At 44.6% G+C, this 18862-nt stretch overlaps 1 protein-coding gene across 1 annotated transcript; it reads right to left on the reverse strand.

Annotated features, from left to right (window-relative positions):
• Positions 1-1082: 1082 nt before the first annotated feature.
• On the reverse strand, positions 1083-17291 carry LOC133886285 (protein-tyrosine-phosphatase PTP1-like; the record flags this gene model as incomplete). Its single annotated transcript, XM_062326038.1, has 9 exons — positions 1083-1408; positions 1572-1655; positions 2159-2300; positions 2391-2533; positions 15206-15328; positions 15433-15567; positions 15664-15731; positions 15827-15920; positions 16935-17291. Coding segments are annotated over 8 exons (1134 nt in total), but the record flags the coding sequence as incomplete, so codon positions are not given.
• Positions 17292-18862: the final 1571 nt, after the last annotated feature.

Consider the following 18862-nt stretch of genomic DNA (forward strand, 5'->3'; position numbering starts at 1 on the left):
GCAGGTGGAGTCATGCAGACTGAAGTTGCAGGAATAGCAATGTCTCTAGAAGGTGATGAGTCTCAGTTAAACTCATCGGGCAGCTCTCGTTGAGCCGCAAATGTGACAACTCAAGTCCGGTGTTCAAGGAGGTTCGCGCATGATGGCTTCAATATGATAAATTATTCGTCAAAGTGGAGTTTGTTGGATTTATGTCGAATAATTATTCAAAGTTGATTACGTATATGACTTGAAGTTGTATTAGCGGTATATGATGGAGCTAAAGTAGGACTCTAAGTAAAATCCTAATAGGACTCCTGTAACCAGACCTCCTTATAAATCTGAGAGGAGGGCTGCTGTTGTAACCATGACGATATTTCACAGGGGCCGGCAGTAATTCTACCAAAACTCCGAGAAGCAGCCAATGTTGCTAGATGGGGAGGAGTGTCCATAATCATACCTCAAAGATGCAAGCTTTGGCTAAAACCTCATTAACAAACATAGTGTCTTTGGTATTATCTATGATCGTGTATATTATCTTAATAGATCAAACCGTTGCTTTCACTAGTAGCTAATTTTCTAACATCTAATCAAGATTATGTTGACATTTAAAAAATGAGGGACTATCGCACTAGCTTTTACTTTTATCCGTGTGCGCTCTTCTGTTAACCCCACTATTTCCTTATCAGATGAAGTGGCACAAAATTATACTGTCTGCTCCAGCATGCTATTTCTCCACCAGTTTGGGGGCAAATGTGCAGTCCATTTTTTCCCTACCAAACATCTGCAAAAACGAATCAAGTTCCAAAAGCACAGATGAATAGAATGTGAGCTAATGTTTCTGCCTTCGAAATTGCAGAAAGCATTCCGGACTTTCTAACTAAACCCTCAGTTCTGAGCTAAACCCTCATAATTTCTCTCCCTGCATAAGAATTGGCAGGCCCTCTGGTGTCTAATTTACCATCGATTCTTCAAATGGTGATGGAATGGACAATTCATCTGAAGTTTTCTAGCTAGCGAATCTATTTTCGAGCCTCACGAGTTTGACGCACAATATGATCGATGAAGAGCCAGCACAAATCCAGAAAATGAGAGAGAGCACAGAAAGGATCAACATGAAGTCTTTCATGGACCTTCGTCTTGATGCGTCTGCCATCAGACCATACAAGTTAATACAGAACCAGATAAAATCGAGGATACATGTGAATCTTGATGCGAGCCACCCATTCATACAAGGGTTGGATCGAAACCACAAACTTCAGATGATTGATTAGAACAGGGAAAGTTAGAAAGGCTTCCTTTTGAAATCTGCATTTCAGTCTTCATTCTGTACATGAATGGCTGCTGCCTAAGCTTAAAGAGTTGAGGTAGTAAATGGGCTGACAGTCAGATAGGTCAGGACCGTGCATACGACTGACATTACTTATCCCTGCAGGGAAACCGCATAAATTAAAATGAGAAGGCATGTACAATTTCGGGATCACTGATCCAGGCAAGTATATATTTGTAAATAGGAGATCCTGTAAATAGGAGATTGAGCAGCATGACAACGTCACAGAGGCATGTCACGCAAGTTTCTGCATCAAACCTACCTCAAAAACGACTCAGTGTTTCGAGCTTGATACCAGATCTTTCAGATCATCCATGATTGCCTGATAGCAAAACTTGTATTGTTCCTGCAAAGCAGAAGATAGCATTACGAAAACCAGATGGTAGCACTTGTAGCAAATCTAATTTGTGCTGCTCTTGGGAATTGTTCAATCAAAAGGATAAAATTATTTTAGTAAAACACCTTATAAGATGTCCCATGTCCCGACACCCAAGGAAACCCCCGCAGAGCGACAGCTAGCTCCATATTGCCAAGCAAAACAATATCTATCTTCTACATGAGCAACCTACCTCTAAATCAGTGGAGTACCGATTCTTCTAAAAGTATAGCTAAATTTCAAAAATAAAGTGCAGTTATCATCACCCATTTATTCACTAACTCTAGCTCCACAAATAACTTTTACGTTAAAAATAGTTCAGCAAATAAGTAATAATCACCCTTCCATGAGAAAGTGCTTTTGTAAAGTCTTCTGGTGAGCAAGTACTAACTGCACTATACGGAAACTATTGTGCATTTGAGGGGATTTTGTAAATGAAATGGAGACAAAAATAAAGAAAAAGACAAACATACCTCTGTCTGGACCATTCCAGGTCGCCGAGATCTAAATATTCTGACAGTTTCAACAAGATCCAAAGCACCCGGTTCACCAAGTAAAATCCTCTCTATTGTATTATGGATAGTGATATATGCACCCGTTCTTCCAATGCCTGCACTGCAGAAAGAGAAAGCAATAGTATTGAGTTAGTGTATAGCTGTACAGGAACGGTTGCACCAGAAAGCAAGGCATTAATTTGAAACAAACCTGCAATGTGCAACTATTGGATGTTCTCTCGGAATGTATTTTAATCTTTTTATTATTTGTCGTACAGCAGTGCTGTTGTTTGGCACCCCATGGTCAGGCCATTCAGAGTGCTCAATGTGGAGAAGAGAGTGCACTTCATCTGACTGCAACATGAAGAATCACAGTCGGGAGAAAATTCAGTAATAGTTATGTCGAATATCTAAATATGGAGTATATATGTATAAGGAGTATACCATATACAAACAGGGTATGCCGTATGCATACTTAACAACTCCGGATATTACGGAACCGAATCTGCAGTAGCTGATACTCCCGGAATCTAGAAGGTGTATACTAGGAAGACCTCGATTGTTTACCTAACTCGAGAAGACAAGTATCCTTGACAGATCTATTTATTTGGACAACAAGGACTCCCTATAGATTACGGATGAATAGAAGGCGGTACACCACCTCTATATAATGCGGGGACCCAGAGCCCTCGGGGATTGGCTTCTTTTTCCAGCTACTCGAGGCAAGCATCAGGACCTTTACATAGAAGGAACTCGGTGACTTTAGTCCTATATTAGACTAGATCCGATCTACACCTTGTAATAGATTAGCCACATTGTCTGTACTCAAGTGAATACATATACATAATCATCCACACAGGACGTAGACCCGAATCTGTATACATCACGTGTGCCTCATCTCATGTTTGATCTCTGATCCATGAAGGTAACCCCATTATTTTCTGTACACATTGTCAGGAACAAATCCTCGACAGTTGGCGCGGCAGGTAGGGCTCTTTTGCTTTTCAAGATCGACTATGTCTCGAGTGCACATCGGCATTGGATTCTCCGACGTCGGCTTCTACGACCACTTTGGGTCAACAGCGATCACCCTCGAATCGCCCCTAGCCAGATCAGAGATCACATTCGAAACTATGATCTTTCGCTAGGACCATCAAGGTGAACTGATCCGCACCGGTATTATCGAGTCCAGACCATTGGACGCATACCGCGAGGTGGAACATCTCGAGTGGGATCCCAAGGAGTCCAATGTTCTCCAGTGCATGGACACCGACAACGACGAGGGTGGCGACGACGACTCCACCGCCAGCTAGAGCAGCGAACAGATCGATTCGTGTTCATAGCCAAAGGAGCTGATATCCCACCTGCTAACCCAATGGCGGTAGATCCAAACACCGTGGTAAATAATGGTACGGAAATTCCCGAGGATCCAACAGCGGTAGCCGCCTCTCATGGTACCAGCGTTGCCGACGATATGCCGCTGGAGACATCTGCAGCTGGAACCTTACGTGTCCTTGACACAACTCTCCATCGATGAACCACAGGAGGTCAGGTACCTCTTGGTCTTCAACGACAACTTCCGATGGTCACACCTCCACCGCTAGCGGCTCAAAACAATGAGGGACGAGCTCCCTCAAAATAGCAACTGCGGAGCAGCATCGTCTCGACCGCAGTCAAGTCTGGACAACGATGTTTTCAGCACTTCGGATGCTAATGTCTAGGGAGCCCATCTGATACTGAGATCTCTTCCGGAGTTGGATCCAGCGAATCCTTTAACTCCTATGGTTAATCAGGTCAGGACCCTACTCCATGCAGCACAGATCCAAGCTGCTCGAGCGAACAATCCTAGCAACTCTAGCGTCTCAAGGAGCCACAGACGCGAGTATCCCCAAGTCGAGGGATCCCAGGCGGGAAGCTCAGGTGATCGAGCCCGAGCACCACTTTGCAGGCCAAACTGTAACTGCCCTATCCATATGCGTAGGAACCAGGAAGACCTGAGGAATCGCATTTCTCACAATTAGCATGATCTACGTACAATGATAGACAACCGCTTTGAGGAACGTCGCGAGGACGACCGCCGTCATTGCGACCACAGATCTCTAGAACGAGATGGTCAACGTGACTCCCTTGCCCGAAGGAACAGGCGTGATAGTCCTCCCCCACCTCCTCCTGAAGAATTCGATGAAGGTTGCGAAGCTTTTGTATACGAGATTCGGTCAATATGGTGGCTCGAGAAGTTCAAGTCAGGCCCAATCCAGAAGTATGATGAGAAGATCCACCCCATGGTTACAGATCTATACCACAATTATTCGAACTACGGCCGGCGACAACTAGGTAATAGCCAATTATCTGCTGACCGCGCTCGATGGACCTGCCAGGTCCTAGTTGTTGAACGTGCCTCCTAACTCGATCTGATCGTCGGCCGAGTTGAAAGCTCAGTTTATAGCCAACTTCCAAGACACATTCGAACGTCCAAGAACAAAGAACGATCTCCATCAGCTGAACCAGGGTGAGGACGAGTCACTCCGAGATTTCATCCACCGGTTCAGTGACAGGCGTAATAGGATCACAAACATATCTGACGAGTCAGTCATCATCGCCTTCAAATGAGACGTTCGGGACACGGATCTGCTCAGGAAGATGACTACTTGGAAGATCCACGCGGTCAAAGAGCTCTTCGAGTTGGCCAATAAGTGTGCAAAGCAAGCAGAAGCCCAGGTACGCACCAAAAATCCTCAATCTGGCAAGGACAAGTCTGAGTCCTCGAAGAACAGGGGAAGAAGAACAAGCCTGGTGACAAGTGCAAGGATCCAGATACGACCATAGCCGCAGTCGACAGGAGCAAGTCGCGCAACACTACGGACAACAAAGGCCTGAGTCGAAGTGGTAGGAAGTGGTGTCCCGTTCATCAGACCAGCCAACACGACTTCGACAAATGCCATGTCATCAAAAAGAGGTCGACGAAAAGCTCAAGACCGCTGTTGCTAAGCATAACAACAAACAGGCCCAGCCAACGTTAACGGTGACGAGTCCGAATTCCACAAGACCGACCAAAGTCTAGCACACATCTTCAGAGGATCCGCCGTGTATGAATCTAAAAGGCAGTATAAGGCGGTCAAACGAGAGGTCAATTGGCTTTGACTCGGCCTACTCGATACCTCAAGTGGTCGAGACGCAGTCGTGATCCAACCGACTATTCTTGACATCAAAGTCTCCCAAACTTTGGTCGACGGGAGTAGTTCGCTTGACCTCATCTTCGCCAAGACCTTAAACAAGATGGGAGTTTAAAGGTCCGAGCTTAAGACGGGAGTCGAGCCCGAGCCTTTCCATGACATAACCCCCAACTCATCGACCACACCTCTAGGCCAGATCGAGTTGCTGGTCACATTTGTCACGTCCGACAACTTCCATACAGAGAAGCTTACCTTCGATGTCGTGGACTTCGAGACGGCATACAACATGATCTTGGGCTGCCCATTGCTGGGCAAGTTTATGGCAGTAGTGCACTATACATACCAGACACTCAAGATCCCGGGTCCCAAAGGAGTCATAACTGTCAGAGGGGGATCAACGCGCAACGGTCAAATGCGACAAGCAAAGACTGGATATGGTCGAACACTTCAGTCAATCGGTAACCACTTCTAAAGGCACGGATTCCAAGCACCAAGCCACCGTTGAGATCAAGGACTTCAAGCTTGTAAGTCTTGCTGGTACCTCTAAGTCTAACAATGCCACCAAGGGCGAGATCAACGACAGCACTAGTGACAAAAAGACTTACGTACCCTTTGACCTGTCTGAACCAGCCAAGACGGTTAAGGTTGGGGATAACCTCGACCCCAAATAGAAATTTGAGCTCATCACTTTCCTCCAGGCAAACCAAGGCGTGTTCGAGTGGCAACCGTCTGATATGCCTGGAGTATCGTATGATGATCAATCCGGAGAAGTGCAGGCAAACCAAGAATAACCTCAGGAAGTATCGTATGATGCTCAATCTAGAGAAGTGCACGTTCGGCGTTCCGTCCGGCAAGCTTCTCGACTTCCTAGTGTCGAGTCGAGACATTGAGATCAATCAACGAAAATCAAGGCTCTTGACCAGATACAGTCACCTCAAATACTGAAGAAGGTTCAAAAATTAACATGATGCATTGCAGCTCTTAGTCGATTTATTTCCAAGATAGGCGAGCGAGGGATGCCTTTCTTCAACTTGCTGAAAAAGCATGACCGGTTCGAGTGGACGGAAGAAGCGGAGCGCGTCTTCCAGGACTTAAAAATGTATTTATCGTCTGTGTTAATTCTTACACCGCCTAACAAAAAGAGAAGCTCTTTTTTACATTGCAACCACCCCACAAGATGTAAACACAGTCCTGGTGGTCAAACGGGAATGTCCTGATAAAAAGACCAAGGTCGAGAGATCTGTTTACTATGTGAACGAAGTCCTACACGATGCCAAGCTACGATACCCCCAAGTGCAGAAGTTGCTATATGCAGTTTTGATATCTTCCTGGAAACTACGACACTATTTCCAAGCGCACAGGACCACTGTTGTGACGACGTACCCGCTAATGGATATCATACGCAATAGGGAGGCCACTGGATGAATTGCACAATGGGCAATCGAGCTCAATGAATCGACATCGGATATGTGCCACGCACAAGTATGAAGTCGGGAGTTCTAGCGGAATTTATCGCCGAATGGACAAGCATTGAAAAAACAAGGCTAAGTGTGGTCGAAGACCACTGGACGCTATTCTTTGATGGATCGCTCACTTTAGGGCTCAGGAGCTGGCATTGTACTCAAATCTTCAACGGACGACAAACTTAGGTACGTTGTTCAATTAAATTTTAAAACTTCCAACAATGTTGCAGAATACGAAGGCAACGAAGAACTGGTAAACGAACTCCGCCTAGCTGCATCGCTTGGAATCAGACGACTTCTCGTGAAAGGGGACTCACAGCTAGTCGTAAACCAAGTTCAAAAAGAGTACCAATGCTCGGACGACAACATGATGGCTTACTTGAACGAGGTGCGAAAGCTTGAGGAAAAATTCAAATAGCTAGAAGTAACGCATATTATGAGGAGTAACAACTCTGGTGCGGATGAACTTGCTAGACTCGCTTCTTCCCAAGCTCCGGTACGCGTAGGAGTCTTTGTTGAGAAACTCCTCAAATCATCTGTCACGACAGTTCGACGAACAGATGCTGCCCAACTCGACCAGCAGTTTGGTCCAGTCAGCGAGGCAAAACACGCATACACGGATGCTACACTACTCGAACGCGAACTGACTTGGATGACTCCGTACTAAGCCTATCTCGAAGGTCGAGACATCCCTGATGATGATACATCTGCAAAGAAAATTGCTCGTAAGTCCAAACTCATTGGTAAATGATAAGCTCTACCGAAAGGGGAGTAACAGAATCTTGATGAAGTGCATCACGTAGGAAAAATATTGCTCTACCAAAAGAGGAGTAAATAGCATGCTCTACCGAAAGAGGGCAATAAAATATTGCTCGATATCTATGAAAGTATATGTGGTAATCATGCGCCTTACCGCACCTTGATCGAAAAAGCTTTTCGCCAAGGATTCTATCGGCTGACCACCCTCCAGGATGCTTTCGAACTGGTCAAATAGTGCAAGAGCTACCAATTTTTCGGAAGGCAGATCACTCGACCAACCCAAGCTCTGCAAACAATCTCTTTCTTGGTCTTTCTCCGTCTGGAGCTTGGATATCCTAGGACCGTTCCCAAGGGCCTAATGTGGCTATAAATTCCTATTCGTGACTATCGATACATTCACTAAGTGAATCGAGGTCGAACCCGTGAGAAAGATAATCGCAGAAGTAGCTAAGAAGTTCACGAGGAGCATAATTACTCGATTCAGTATTCCGCATCGGATAATTACGGATAATAGTAGCCAATTCAAAAGCGAGACCTTTTACTACGTTCTATGAAGAATTTGGCATCAAAACCTGTTTCGGCTCAATGGCTCACTCACAAAGTAACGGTCAAGTTAAATGTGGTAATGGTGTAGTTTTGCAAGGCATCAAAACTCAGATCTTCGACAGGCTAAAGGCTTACTTGAAACTCTAGGTGAAAGAACCTCTCTCAGTACTATGAGTTGTTCGTACTTCGACTAACAGAGCCACCGGTGAAACTTCGTTCTTCTTAGTTTATAGAGCAGAGACAGTGCTCCCGACTGAGTTGCAGTTCGAATCACCGCGAGTAGAAAATTACTCAGAGGAGGGGCAAGAGCAATTATGAGCAGACGACATCAATTTACTCGAGGAATATCGTGATCGAGCGTCTATTCAAGCAGCTAAGTATTAGCAAACATTGTGTGGATACCATAGTAAAAAAATCCAGCCCAGGAAACTCGCTGTTGAGGATCTTGTCCTATGAAAAGTGCAGAAACAGACCCAACGCCATAAATTATCACCTAAGTGGGAAAAACCCTACATAGTAGTCAAAGTTACTCGATTAGGATCAGTACAACTACCTACTCCAAACAGCGAGATACTCGAGCACTCGTGGAACATCGACCAACTCCAACAGTTTCATTCATAGAAAAGGTAAAATACGGGTAAGTCAATTATATTTAATTCGACTAATTACTCGATTACATATTTTTCCTTTTTCTTCTAACCTACGTGGCTAGTGCAAAGTTGACGGAAAGGATCCGCCTAGCTCTTGCAAACAGTGTAGGTTCTACTTCCCCTTGAACGAGTCGAGAAACCTTCTATACTCATCCTTTGGACGGCAACTGATCACGCCAGAGGCCGGATGCCGACCAGCGTAAGGGCCAAAGTGGCCGAGGCGAAGACTCTGCTAGAGCTGCTGACCAACGCTGACGATGCCGAGTGGTCCTTCGCAGGACACGAAGGTGGTCTGGCGGTTGTCGACGGAGAAGGCAACTGCACTCCATCTACCACGAAGGTTCGGGGGCTTCATCACCGAAGACCTCGTTAGCGACTTGGTCGATGATCTCATTAAGATCACCACCATCTTCATCTCCCTCCTGCACAACTCGCATCGATTGTTCCGCGGTGTCGGAGTCAAGAAGACGCTGGAGGTGGCGGGTGAAGGGTTGGTGACCTCCGATGGATATTCTGCTCCTTCTCCTCTTAGGCCTCTCGATCAATTCCTCTTCATCGGAGGAAACAATGATGACTCCTGAAGGAAACATGGCGAGGGGCCTTGGGGTGAGAGATCCTATCTCTTCACTTTCTGGACCAGGCTTAGGAAACGATGGTAGAGTGAAGGCTATGACTTCAAGCTCTACGAGTTTTACTAGACGTGTAGGGAGAAAGGAGGAAGGCGGGGTGAAAACAAACGATCTCGAGTCCCCTATATTTATGGCGGCAGGAACTGGTAGCACTGTACACACGGAGCCGTCAAGATCCGGTATCGCTGGGCGTGATGGTGAGGCCACCTCGGTCGCGTGGCACATCTAGCGAAACTCGAGGCGTCACTGCGACATTATGACCTGTCTAATCTCTGTAAATAAAGATGTATAGTCATGATGACGCATCAAATCAAGGGTTACGGTGAAAATGAGCACGAGAGGAAGTGGGTTTTTAATGCTCACCTACCCACCTGTTCAACTTCACTCGATGTTACCGTAGAATAGAGAGAGCCATGAGCTCGAGGGCTAGTGCTCTCAAGCGTATGGTCGAGAGTAATGTATCGATACTCACACGCTTTTTTCTGTCCTGGTTATCATATCGACCAGAGAGCCAGGGGCTACATCGCGCGTTCTTTGATGCTTATGTTCTACTCTCCACTCGATTCATTCATCGAGTACAGAACCAGTGGCTACATCATATAATTTCGATTCGGTGTTTTTGCTTCACTCTGTCTCTGTTTATCGCACCATTCAAAGAGCCGGAAGTCACGTTGTGTAAATACTTATGCTCCATTTTATACTCGAATTCAGTCATTGAGCGAAGAGACAGGGGCCATGTCAAGTATATTTTGATGTTATCGGGGGAAAATAAACCAGCCTGAGGATAATGGTTGAAGATCACCATCCAGATCTCTCCGGAGCCTAGATCTCCAAACCCTCTGTTAAAAGCTCGATCTCCGATGTCATCAGATCCTTTCACAGTATCCCTTCGTACCTACGAAGCCTTCCCTTGGCTCCGCCGGCTCGACCTCCCAAAGCCTCGGTCCTCCGAAGCTTCGGCCTCCCGAAGCCTCAGCCCTACAGGGTCCTGCTTCCCAAAGCCTTCACCTCCCAGTTCTATGCCTCCCGAGACCCCCGCCTCTGGCTGATCAGGCTGCCTTCCCGAAGGCAACAAGGTGAGTCAGCAGGCCTTAGGAAAGTTCTGCCGAAAGGGGAGCACCGATCGTACTTTGCCTGCAAAGAAGTGACTGGCATTAAAAGCCTAGGCTAATGGACGCCACTCTGACACCCCGGCATGATGAAGGCTATCCTGACACCCCTGACAGTGCGACGTCAGGCCACAATCGGCGACCGGCTCGCCCCGTTCAGGGGGTAGGCACCACGATAACTACCACAGTGGATATGTATCTCCCCGATATGATAGAAGGTAGTTATCCGGGATAAGTCCCAGTAATTTGGTCAGATCCCGGATATTTGTACATTATAATAACTTGTACGCCAAGTTACGTATAGCCCTATAAATAGGAGGCCATGGTCCTCTAGGCAAAGGACGGACACAGCGGGGGAAACGAGCAAAAACAGCAAAAAAGATACAAAGGTGAAAGCACACCAAGTCACGCTGTGATACTCCTTATAGCGTGATACATTTTTCTACCATCAATATACATCATGGTGTTCCTTCCTCTAAACTTCGTCTCCAAGCTTGAGTCTCCTCTTTAGAATAAACTCTCGCCGTATTTGCTAGAGCAAGACGAACTCTTGCTCCCACAGACGCTACGGCTTTACTCTCTATCTTGATTATAACATCAAATAGAGAGTTAGAGGCTACATCACATACTTTTAATGCTACAGCTTTACTCTTCACTCGATTCAGGCGAAAGCTATAACAACATATATCTTCAATGGTATAGGTATGTCCTTTTTCTACTCTTAGATTGAGTAATCTTCTCCTCGACCAAAGAGTTGGAGGCTACATAATAATACCATATTTTTTGTAAATTCTGTATATGTTTTTTGCAAAAGTTTATCTGGCTTTGTACCGACTGCTTTGGATAAGAGCCAGTAGAGGCATATGTTGGGTTGATGACGGCAACTACACCTAATAAAGCATAACAGTACAAGAGATTATCAGACATCTCACGCCTAACGACTAAAAAAGGTTCTGAAGTTCTAGTCGATCCCACGTATGTCCTCTGTCGAGTTCATGTCCGAACGCTGGTTAAACACGTAAGTCAGTGAAAGTTTGTAAAAGGGCATCATGTTTTCTGTTTCTAGTTCTACACTAGTCTTTTCTTTATTATTACGATCTTCTTGAGTGTTCCCTCGAGGTCTGCGCATCTAACAATTTGTCTAGTCGTGTTTTCAGATATCAATAAGATATTCGATCAACAAGTCTTTGAGGATGGTCTGCACACCTACCAATCAAGATTGCATCCACTTATGCTAAGTCTATTTCATCGATAAGAAAATAGTGATAATAGCATATTGCACAGACAAAATATCAGTAACATTTCATTACATCCATCAGGCAAAAGCATACCAAAAAGCCTACTGCTCGACTAAGGATAAAGCTTCGGTGATATCCAATTACAAGAACACCACTTGAAATTCCCATCGAGGGATCTTATGGTCCTGGAAACCTTGTCATGATAGAAAATTTCAAGCACGTCATAATCGTCCCGGTCGTAAGCTGAGTTCACTCGGCAGAAGCTAAAAATTCGACCAGGGTTGGTAACTCTGGGTACTAATGGTACGGCTTCGGAGGTCATGCCAAGCAGAATTGATCTTTCTTTCGCCTAAGGAACGGTCTCCCGTTCTAGTGGTTCCTAAATGACATCACCGAATGCGTGGAGGAAGACAGGCGTCAATGTAATGTGCTCGGCTGGATCATCAATCTGTTCACCAACCTTCAGAAAAAACGCGTGAGACCCGACCAGGAGCAATCGAGAACCTCTCAGACTAGGTTGCCAGATCTCGAATTCGGGTGTCGACTGCTCCAATGTTGCCACAGCTTCCGAAGGATCTCCCGAGGCTACTCCATCCAGAAAATCCGAGAAACGCCACCAAAACTGGCCATTAGAGATCTGAAGCCACCGGGGTGATCCATTGGTAAGATAAGCGTGCACTCCCTTCATCATCTGAAGATGAAAACATGACATCCTCGGAACAATGATGATGAACAATTTCCCATCCTTTTGCACTGCGAACCCTTCCAAGTTTACCCAGAACGCACCATAGGGAAGCGATAGGAGATTACAGAATCATCCGGTCACCGGGTTAATTACCCTACCTTTGATCTGACGCCCTCACTCGATGACGATCAAGAGGCCGTTCGAAGCCCCAATCATCTCCCAGCTGTCGCCGACTAAACCTCGGAACCGAAGATCGAAAACTACGCCACTTCCCAGGCGATGGACCTCCACCAAACCATCCTCGTGCACAATCGGTCCTTTTAGGATCCAAGGAGCAAATTCTGCCGTTCTACACACTTCACACACTTCACGCCATGAGGTGCAAACACAACAAAAGAAGGCAAAATCTTCTGGATGTTGTAGCTTGTTGGAGATAGTGACGAGCACCCCCAAATGCAAAGTCGCGCAACCAAGGGATTCCGCCATAAGATCCAAGGAGAAAGGTGAAATTTTTTAGTAGAACGCAAACAATGGTGGATGGGTTCAAAGGGCAAAACTGCAGAGGAGGCAACGGGGATAAGACAATGGAGCTCTCCCCTCAGATAATTAAATAGGTCTTGCCCCAAGGTGAGACTCGGAAATCGTTCCCACTTTGGAATGAAAATTGTGGTGCTTCGATCGACGCGAAAAGCGGGATGATGGTGTCGTGCGAATCTCTGCACGCCCGTCTGATCGCATTTAATGCGCCTATACCCATTGTTTCGAATTTCGGAGATCTTTTTTAACTCTACTCAGAGACGGATGTCGAGAAGTCGACAGTACTGGCCCTTATCGAGTCTCGAGTGCGGATAACAACAGAGCACTCGACCCAAAAGTGTTCCACTCGATACTCGGAACAGAGCATCCACTTGTTCGATTCTTTCGACTGTAAGTTCAATCTACCTTACTCAACCAAGCTTGGACTTGGCAGTACTAGAGTAGGCGCTTACAGAAATCCTCCCTGCTGAGTAGAGTTAGGGAGCTACTGTCGAATATCTACTCGAAAATCGTTTCCGCTTTGGATGAAAATTGTGGCACTTCGATCGACGTGAAAGCAGGATGATAGCATCGTGCGAATCTCTGCACACCCGTCTGATCGCATTTAATGCGCCTGTATCCATTGTTTCGAATTTCGGAAGATTTTTTTAACTCTACTCAGAGACGGATGTCGAGAAGTCGACATTACTGGCCCTTATCGAGTCTCGAGTGCGGATAACAACAGGACACTCGACCCAAAAGTGATTCCACTCAATACTCAGAACAGAGTCTCTTCTTCTTCGATTATTTCGACTGTGAGTTCGATCTACCTTACTTGACCAAGCTTGGACTTAGCGGTACTCAAGTAGGCACTTGCAAAAATCCTCCCTGCTGAGTAGAGTTAGGGAGCTATTGTCGAATATCTAACCATAGGGTATATACGCATAACGAGTATACCATATACGAACAGGGTATGTCATGTGCATACTTAACAACTCCGGATATTACGGAACCGAATCTACGGTACCTAATATTCCCAAAATCTAGAAGGTGTATACTAAGAAGGTCTCGATTGCTTACCCAACTCGAGAAGACTAGTATCCATGACAGATCTATTTACTTGGACGACAAGAAGGACTCCCTGTCGATTAGGAGACGGTACACCACCCCTGTATAATACGGGGACCCAGACCCCCTAGGGAGAGGCTTTTTTTTCTGGCTATTCGAGGCAAGCATCAGGACCTTGACGCAAAAGGAACTCGGAGACTTTAGCCCTAGGTTAGACTAGATCCGATATACTTCTTATAATATATTAGCCACATTACCTATACTCGAGTGAATACATATACGTAATCATCCACACAGGACGTAAGGTATTACTCCAACCAGAGGTTTGAAGTTGTATACATCGTGTGTGCCTCGTTTCATGTTCGATCTCTGATCCACGAAGGTAACCCCGTTATTTTCCGGACATATTGTTAGGAACAAATCCTCGACAAGTTACCTTCAACAAAAGATTGCAACAATTCTAATAGTATTGTGTTAAGGAGAAAGAGAAGAAAATAAACATACAGGGAAAGGTAAACAAAGTAAGAGAACAATGAGAGAAACATAAAAGTATACTTGGAAGAAAATGAGGTGAATGTTGCCAGCTACAGAGTCTGCAGCATATCAAGCAGCCTGAGAAATATTCACAATGACAAGCTAATGTTTATACCATTCTTGACTTGACATCTCACTCAGCAATGACACATCATATGCTGGAAAGAAAATGCTATCTCAGCAAGACTTGGCATCTGATTGCACGCACTAATCACATGGATAACAGGACACTTTGTGATGCCACAATCTAGCCAATAGTCTATGATAGGTCAATGCCCTAAAAAATTGAACCGAAACCTTCACTACCACATAATTTAAACACAAGCATCCTAACTGAACCAGAAAATATATCCAGAAATAATATAAATGATGAAATCTACCATTAATGAGATCTAATTCAATCAGACTATAATCAAGGGTCTTTTCTGCAAATTGGAAATGTCGAGTTCTTAGGCATGGCTAGAAGCTCCTACGAAAGCTGAAATCAAGTCTTTGTCCATGCCTATTTGTGCAAGAACAACTCATCCTCTTGATATTTATATGCTGTGATGCAAAATATGGAATAGTATAGTCCGTGGTGAACCTAGTGGTACAGCCTATCTTACACTTTACCTAGAACAGAAAGTGTGTATACAACAGCCTTTATATATATTTACCTCATCCCGTTGCACCTTCACACCACGCAACATTAACTGACCATCTTTTCTGGTCTTCGTGATCTTAACGGTGAATTTTCCAAAAACTTCCTGTCCCTTGCTCAATGGAAGATACTCATCACACTGTCATTATATTAAATGTAAATAATATTTAATAGGCTATTAGCAATGTAAAGGATAGCTGAAATTTCGAATTGTATCTACAAAATAGTGTTGAATATCAGCACCTTAACACTGTCAAATTTCGTGAGCATAACAATCACAGGACAGTGGTTCTGATAAACCATCTGCCAAAAATCTTCAAATGTATTGCATAGTGGACCTTGAGTGGAAATGAACTTTGTTTGATCTCTGCCATCAATCTTCAAATTTTATATGTCAGAAGCCCAATGAGGATTTGTTTGGACAGAAAAGAAAGAATAGGAAAAGGTAAACATCAGGAAATATGCTAGCTCCACCTTTATAAGGCTTGCATTGATGTAATCATTGCCTGTTGAAGACTGTAGTCGTACCCTGGTTTCATTAACTGAGGAAAAGAAGTCAAGTTAAATCAAATTAAGAATTCAATATGGTGGTCTTCCTGGCTGCACACGGAAGTCTATACAAGTTATCGATGCTCACATGGCAAGACATCAGGGTAGCGGTTTCTTGCCCTATTAGCAGGACTCTGAGCATCAGTAAACTTCTGCGGCGACTGAAGCACTGTTCTTATATCCTGGAAAAAAATATAATCAATAGTTGCTTGGCTTGGTTGAGAGTATTTCTTATGACAACCAACTTATAAAGCTTTCCAACAAAATAATTATTTCTTTCATAGTTTGGAAGAAATGAAAGAAAAGGGAGACTCAAGGGCTCGAGTTCTTGGTATATTGGACTGAACAAAAATACATAACAAGAGATTTTTTTTGGGGGCGGGGGGGGGGGGGGGGGGACAAGAGCAATTGTTTATTTCCCTATATCACAATTTTTTGCTCTTGTTACAGCAATTTGATAACAGCAGCTAATCAAGTTATTTATACAGTATTCAGTATGGCGGCAATGCTATTTCAGAAAATATCTCCTTATAATTCTGGTATACAAACACATATAGGTTACACTCAATTTCAGGTAAATGAATGAGGAGCATGTAATTGTACAACAGGTTTCCGTTTCAAGAGAGAAGTTATTCCTAGGTAATTGTATGATTGGTTTGGGGAAGAGGAGAGGAAGGTATAATTATTCAAAATTTTAATTTCGCCTTCCAAGCGCTAATTTAATTGAAGCAGTTTTCTGGAGGTAGCAGCATAGACTTCTCTAATACGATTTTGGCAGTCCAAATCTTACGTGTAAAATCGAGTTGCTAAGTGTTACCCCCATGTTACAATGCAGTGCAGGAAAGATACGAGACTGAAACAGTGATCATCTTTCCCCGTCAAAAAGGCACCGAAATGGCGTGGCGTAATCATATCCAGCACATTTCTGATTCCCTTCTGTCTGAGTGCCTGCAGACCAATCGCCTTCCCTGACACTTCGCTTGGAAGCAACGCTACACTATCATACAGCACTATACAAAATTCACCCTCCTCGTTCTTTTGACAGCTCGAGCAATAAGCGGTCGTAGATCCTGATTGTAAATTCGGAACGCGCTCAACTAAGGTCAATCTATTGATTCGTTTTTATGTTTTTTTAGAAACAACTGCAAGGACAGTAGCTAAGAAAAATCCTAATTTCGAACGGGGAATCTGTATACCGGGAGGCTCCAGAACTCCTTGGAGATCGCGGCGGGCTTCCCGAGCTTCTTGTCGAACTCCTTGAGCGCCTTCTTGCAATGTTTCACCTGGTCGCTCGTGAGCGCCCTGGCCGGCGGATCGGCATCAGGGTCGAGAGGGTCAAACCCCTCCACCCACGCCCCCTCAGCCGGCGGCGCGGCGGAGGACGCCGAGCACCGGCGCCCTCCTCCGCCCCCGCCACCGGCGGGGCGCAGCTGCGAGTTCCCCGTGGCGTCGGTCCCGCGGCGGCGCTTGGATGCGTGGATGGACAGCGGGGAGGGGGAAGTGGAAGGGGACGGGGAGGCAGGGGGAGTCGTCGGGGTCGCTGTGACGGAGCGAGTTTAAATAAGGGGAGGTCCTGGGCCTGGCCGGGGAAGTAGTTGGATTGGATTTTTTTGGGACGGAGCGGTGACTTGACTTCGGGGGGAAGGGGATCGGGTAGTGATGGAGAAAGGATGCACATCCGACGCTGGTTGTTGAATGGGGAGATGTTTCGGGGGGAGGAGGTAATGGCGGACGCGGTGGTCGGGCCCCCCGACGGCGAGGCGAGGTATCGAAGCGGAAACCGCTCGTGGAATTCGAACCGGCGGTGCAGTGGTGGGGCCAGGCAGAAGGGCTAGGCCTCTCTGGTGTGCCGTCATGGCATGTACTTAAATTGATCGATGTTGGGTGTGTTTGGTTATATGGATTTTTTAGTAGTGAATATAGCGAATATTTTAAATGAGAATAAATAGATTGAATGGATATAGCAGTTTTGAAAAGAATAGTGTTTATTTGTCTGTATAGATGGATGTAATGATTATGCCTTTTGGATGAAATGACATGTAAAGTTGTTTGATTACCTATATAAGCGAATGTAGTGATCCTGTATCTAAGACTAACGAGTAATCTACTATAGTATTATAGCAAATATAATATATTCATCGGATCGGTCTCTGTAGAAAAGCTTCATTCGAGCTTATCCACTAAACCAAGCTCTAACTATATAATTGCATCTACGGATGCAGAGAGAAACATTATATACAGACAACCAAACAATCTTCTCCGCGAGAATATACGTACGGATAGAGCCAGGATGCTCCTGATGCGGGCAACCAAACATATCCGTATTGTATGTGTGGAAATGCAACCTTGTTATACACTGAGGTCCTGTTTGGTAGGATCTAGGCCATGGATAAATTGAGAGTATTTAGTTAAGTCGTTTGATTTTTATTTTAGATAAAATAAATGTTTAAATTATTTTATTTTATTTTGGAAATGCAACCTTATTATACACTGAGCCCCTGTTTAGCATAGATCTCAGATTTAGAATTGTACCAAATAGCCCCTAAAACAGAAAATAACCAAATATTTTATTCTTATTACGCACATAAGACATGTATGTATGAAAAGGTTCAATTTATTTTTAGTACATAACATAGGTTCAATTTATTTTTAGTACATAACATTGGCTAAACTCATTTGAAATATTATAAGAAGCCTCTGACTTTAGGTGTAACTATATAGCTACACGGTAAAACCGTGTATACTACGTCTTTCATAGTTTTATGCTGAACAAACACGTGCTCGACTGCTAAACTATATAAGACTATTTCAACCTAAGATGACATAGATAAAACCGCGTAAACTCATCTTAGAATTAGCCTTCCATTTTTTTAAAGATAAAATTAGCCTTCCATTTGGCAGAACTCCAACGTATACGACATTTTTTTCAGGGAAAAAAACTCCAACTTGTACAAGCCAAGCCGACGATCACGTTTTCTTTGTTTCGAATCAACCATTTGGAGTTATACTAATTGACCTATGGCCGTCTCTTGCAATTTCCAAAAGAGAAAAAGAAAACAAAGTCTGAAGCCATAATTCAAGACGTCCTGGCAGACATTTTGAACGCTCAAGCCGACCCATAATC

The sequence above is a fragment of the Phragmites australis genome, chromosome 12, assembly GCF_958298935.1.
Source record: "Phragmites australis chromosome 12, lpPhrAust1.1, whole genome shotgun sequence".
Taxonomy (NCBI): Eukaryota; Viridiplantae; Streptophyta; class Magnoliopsida; order Poales; family Poaceae; genus Phragmites; species Phragmites australis.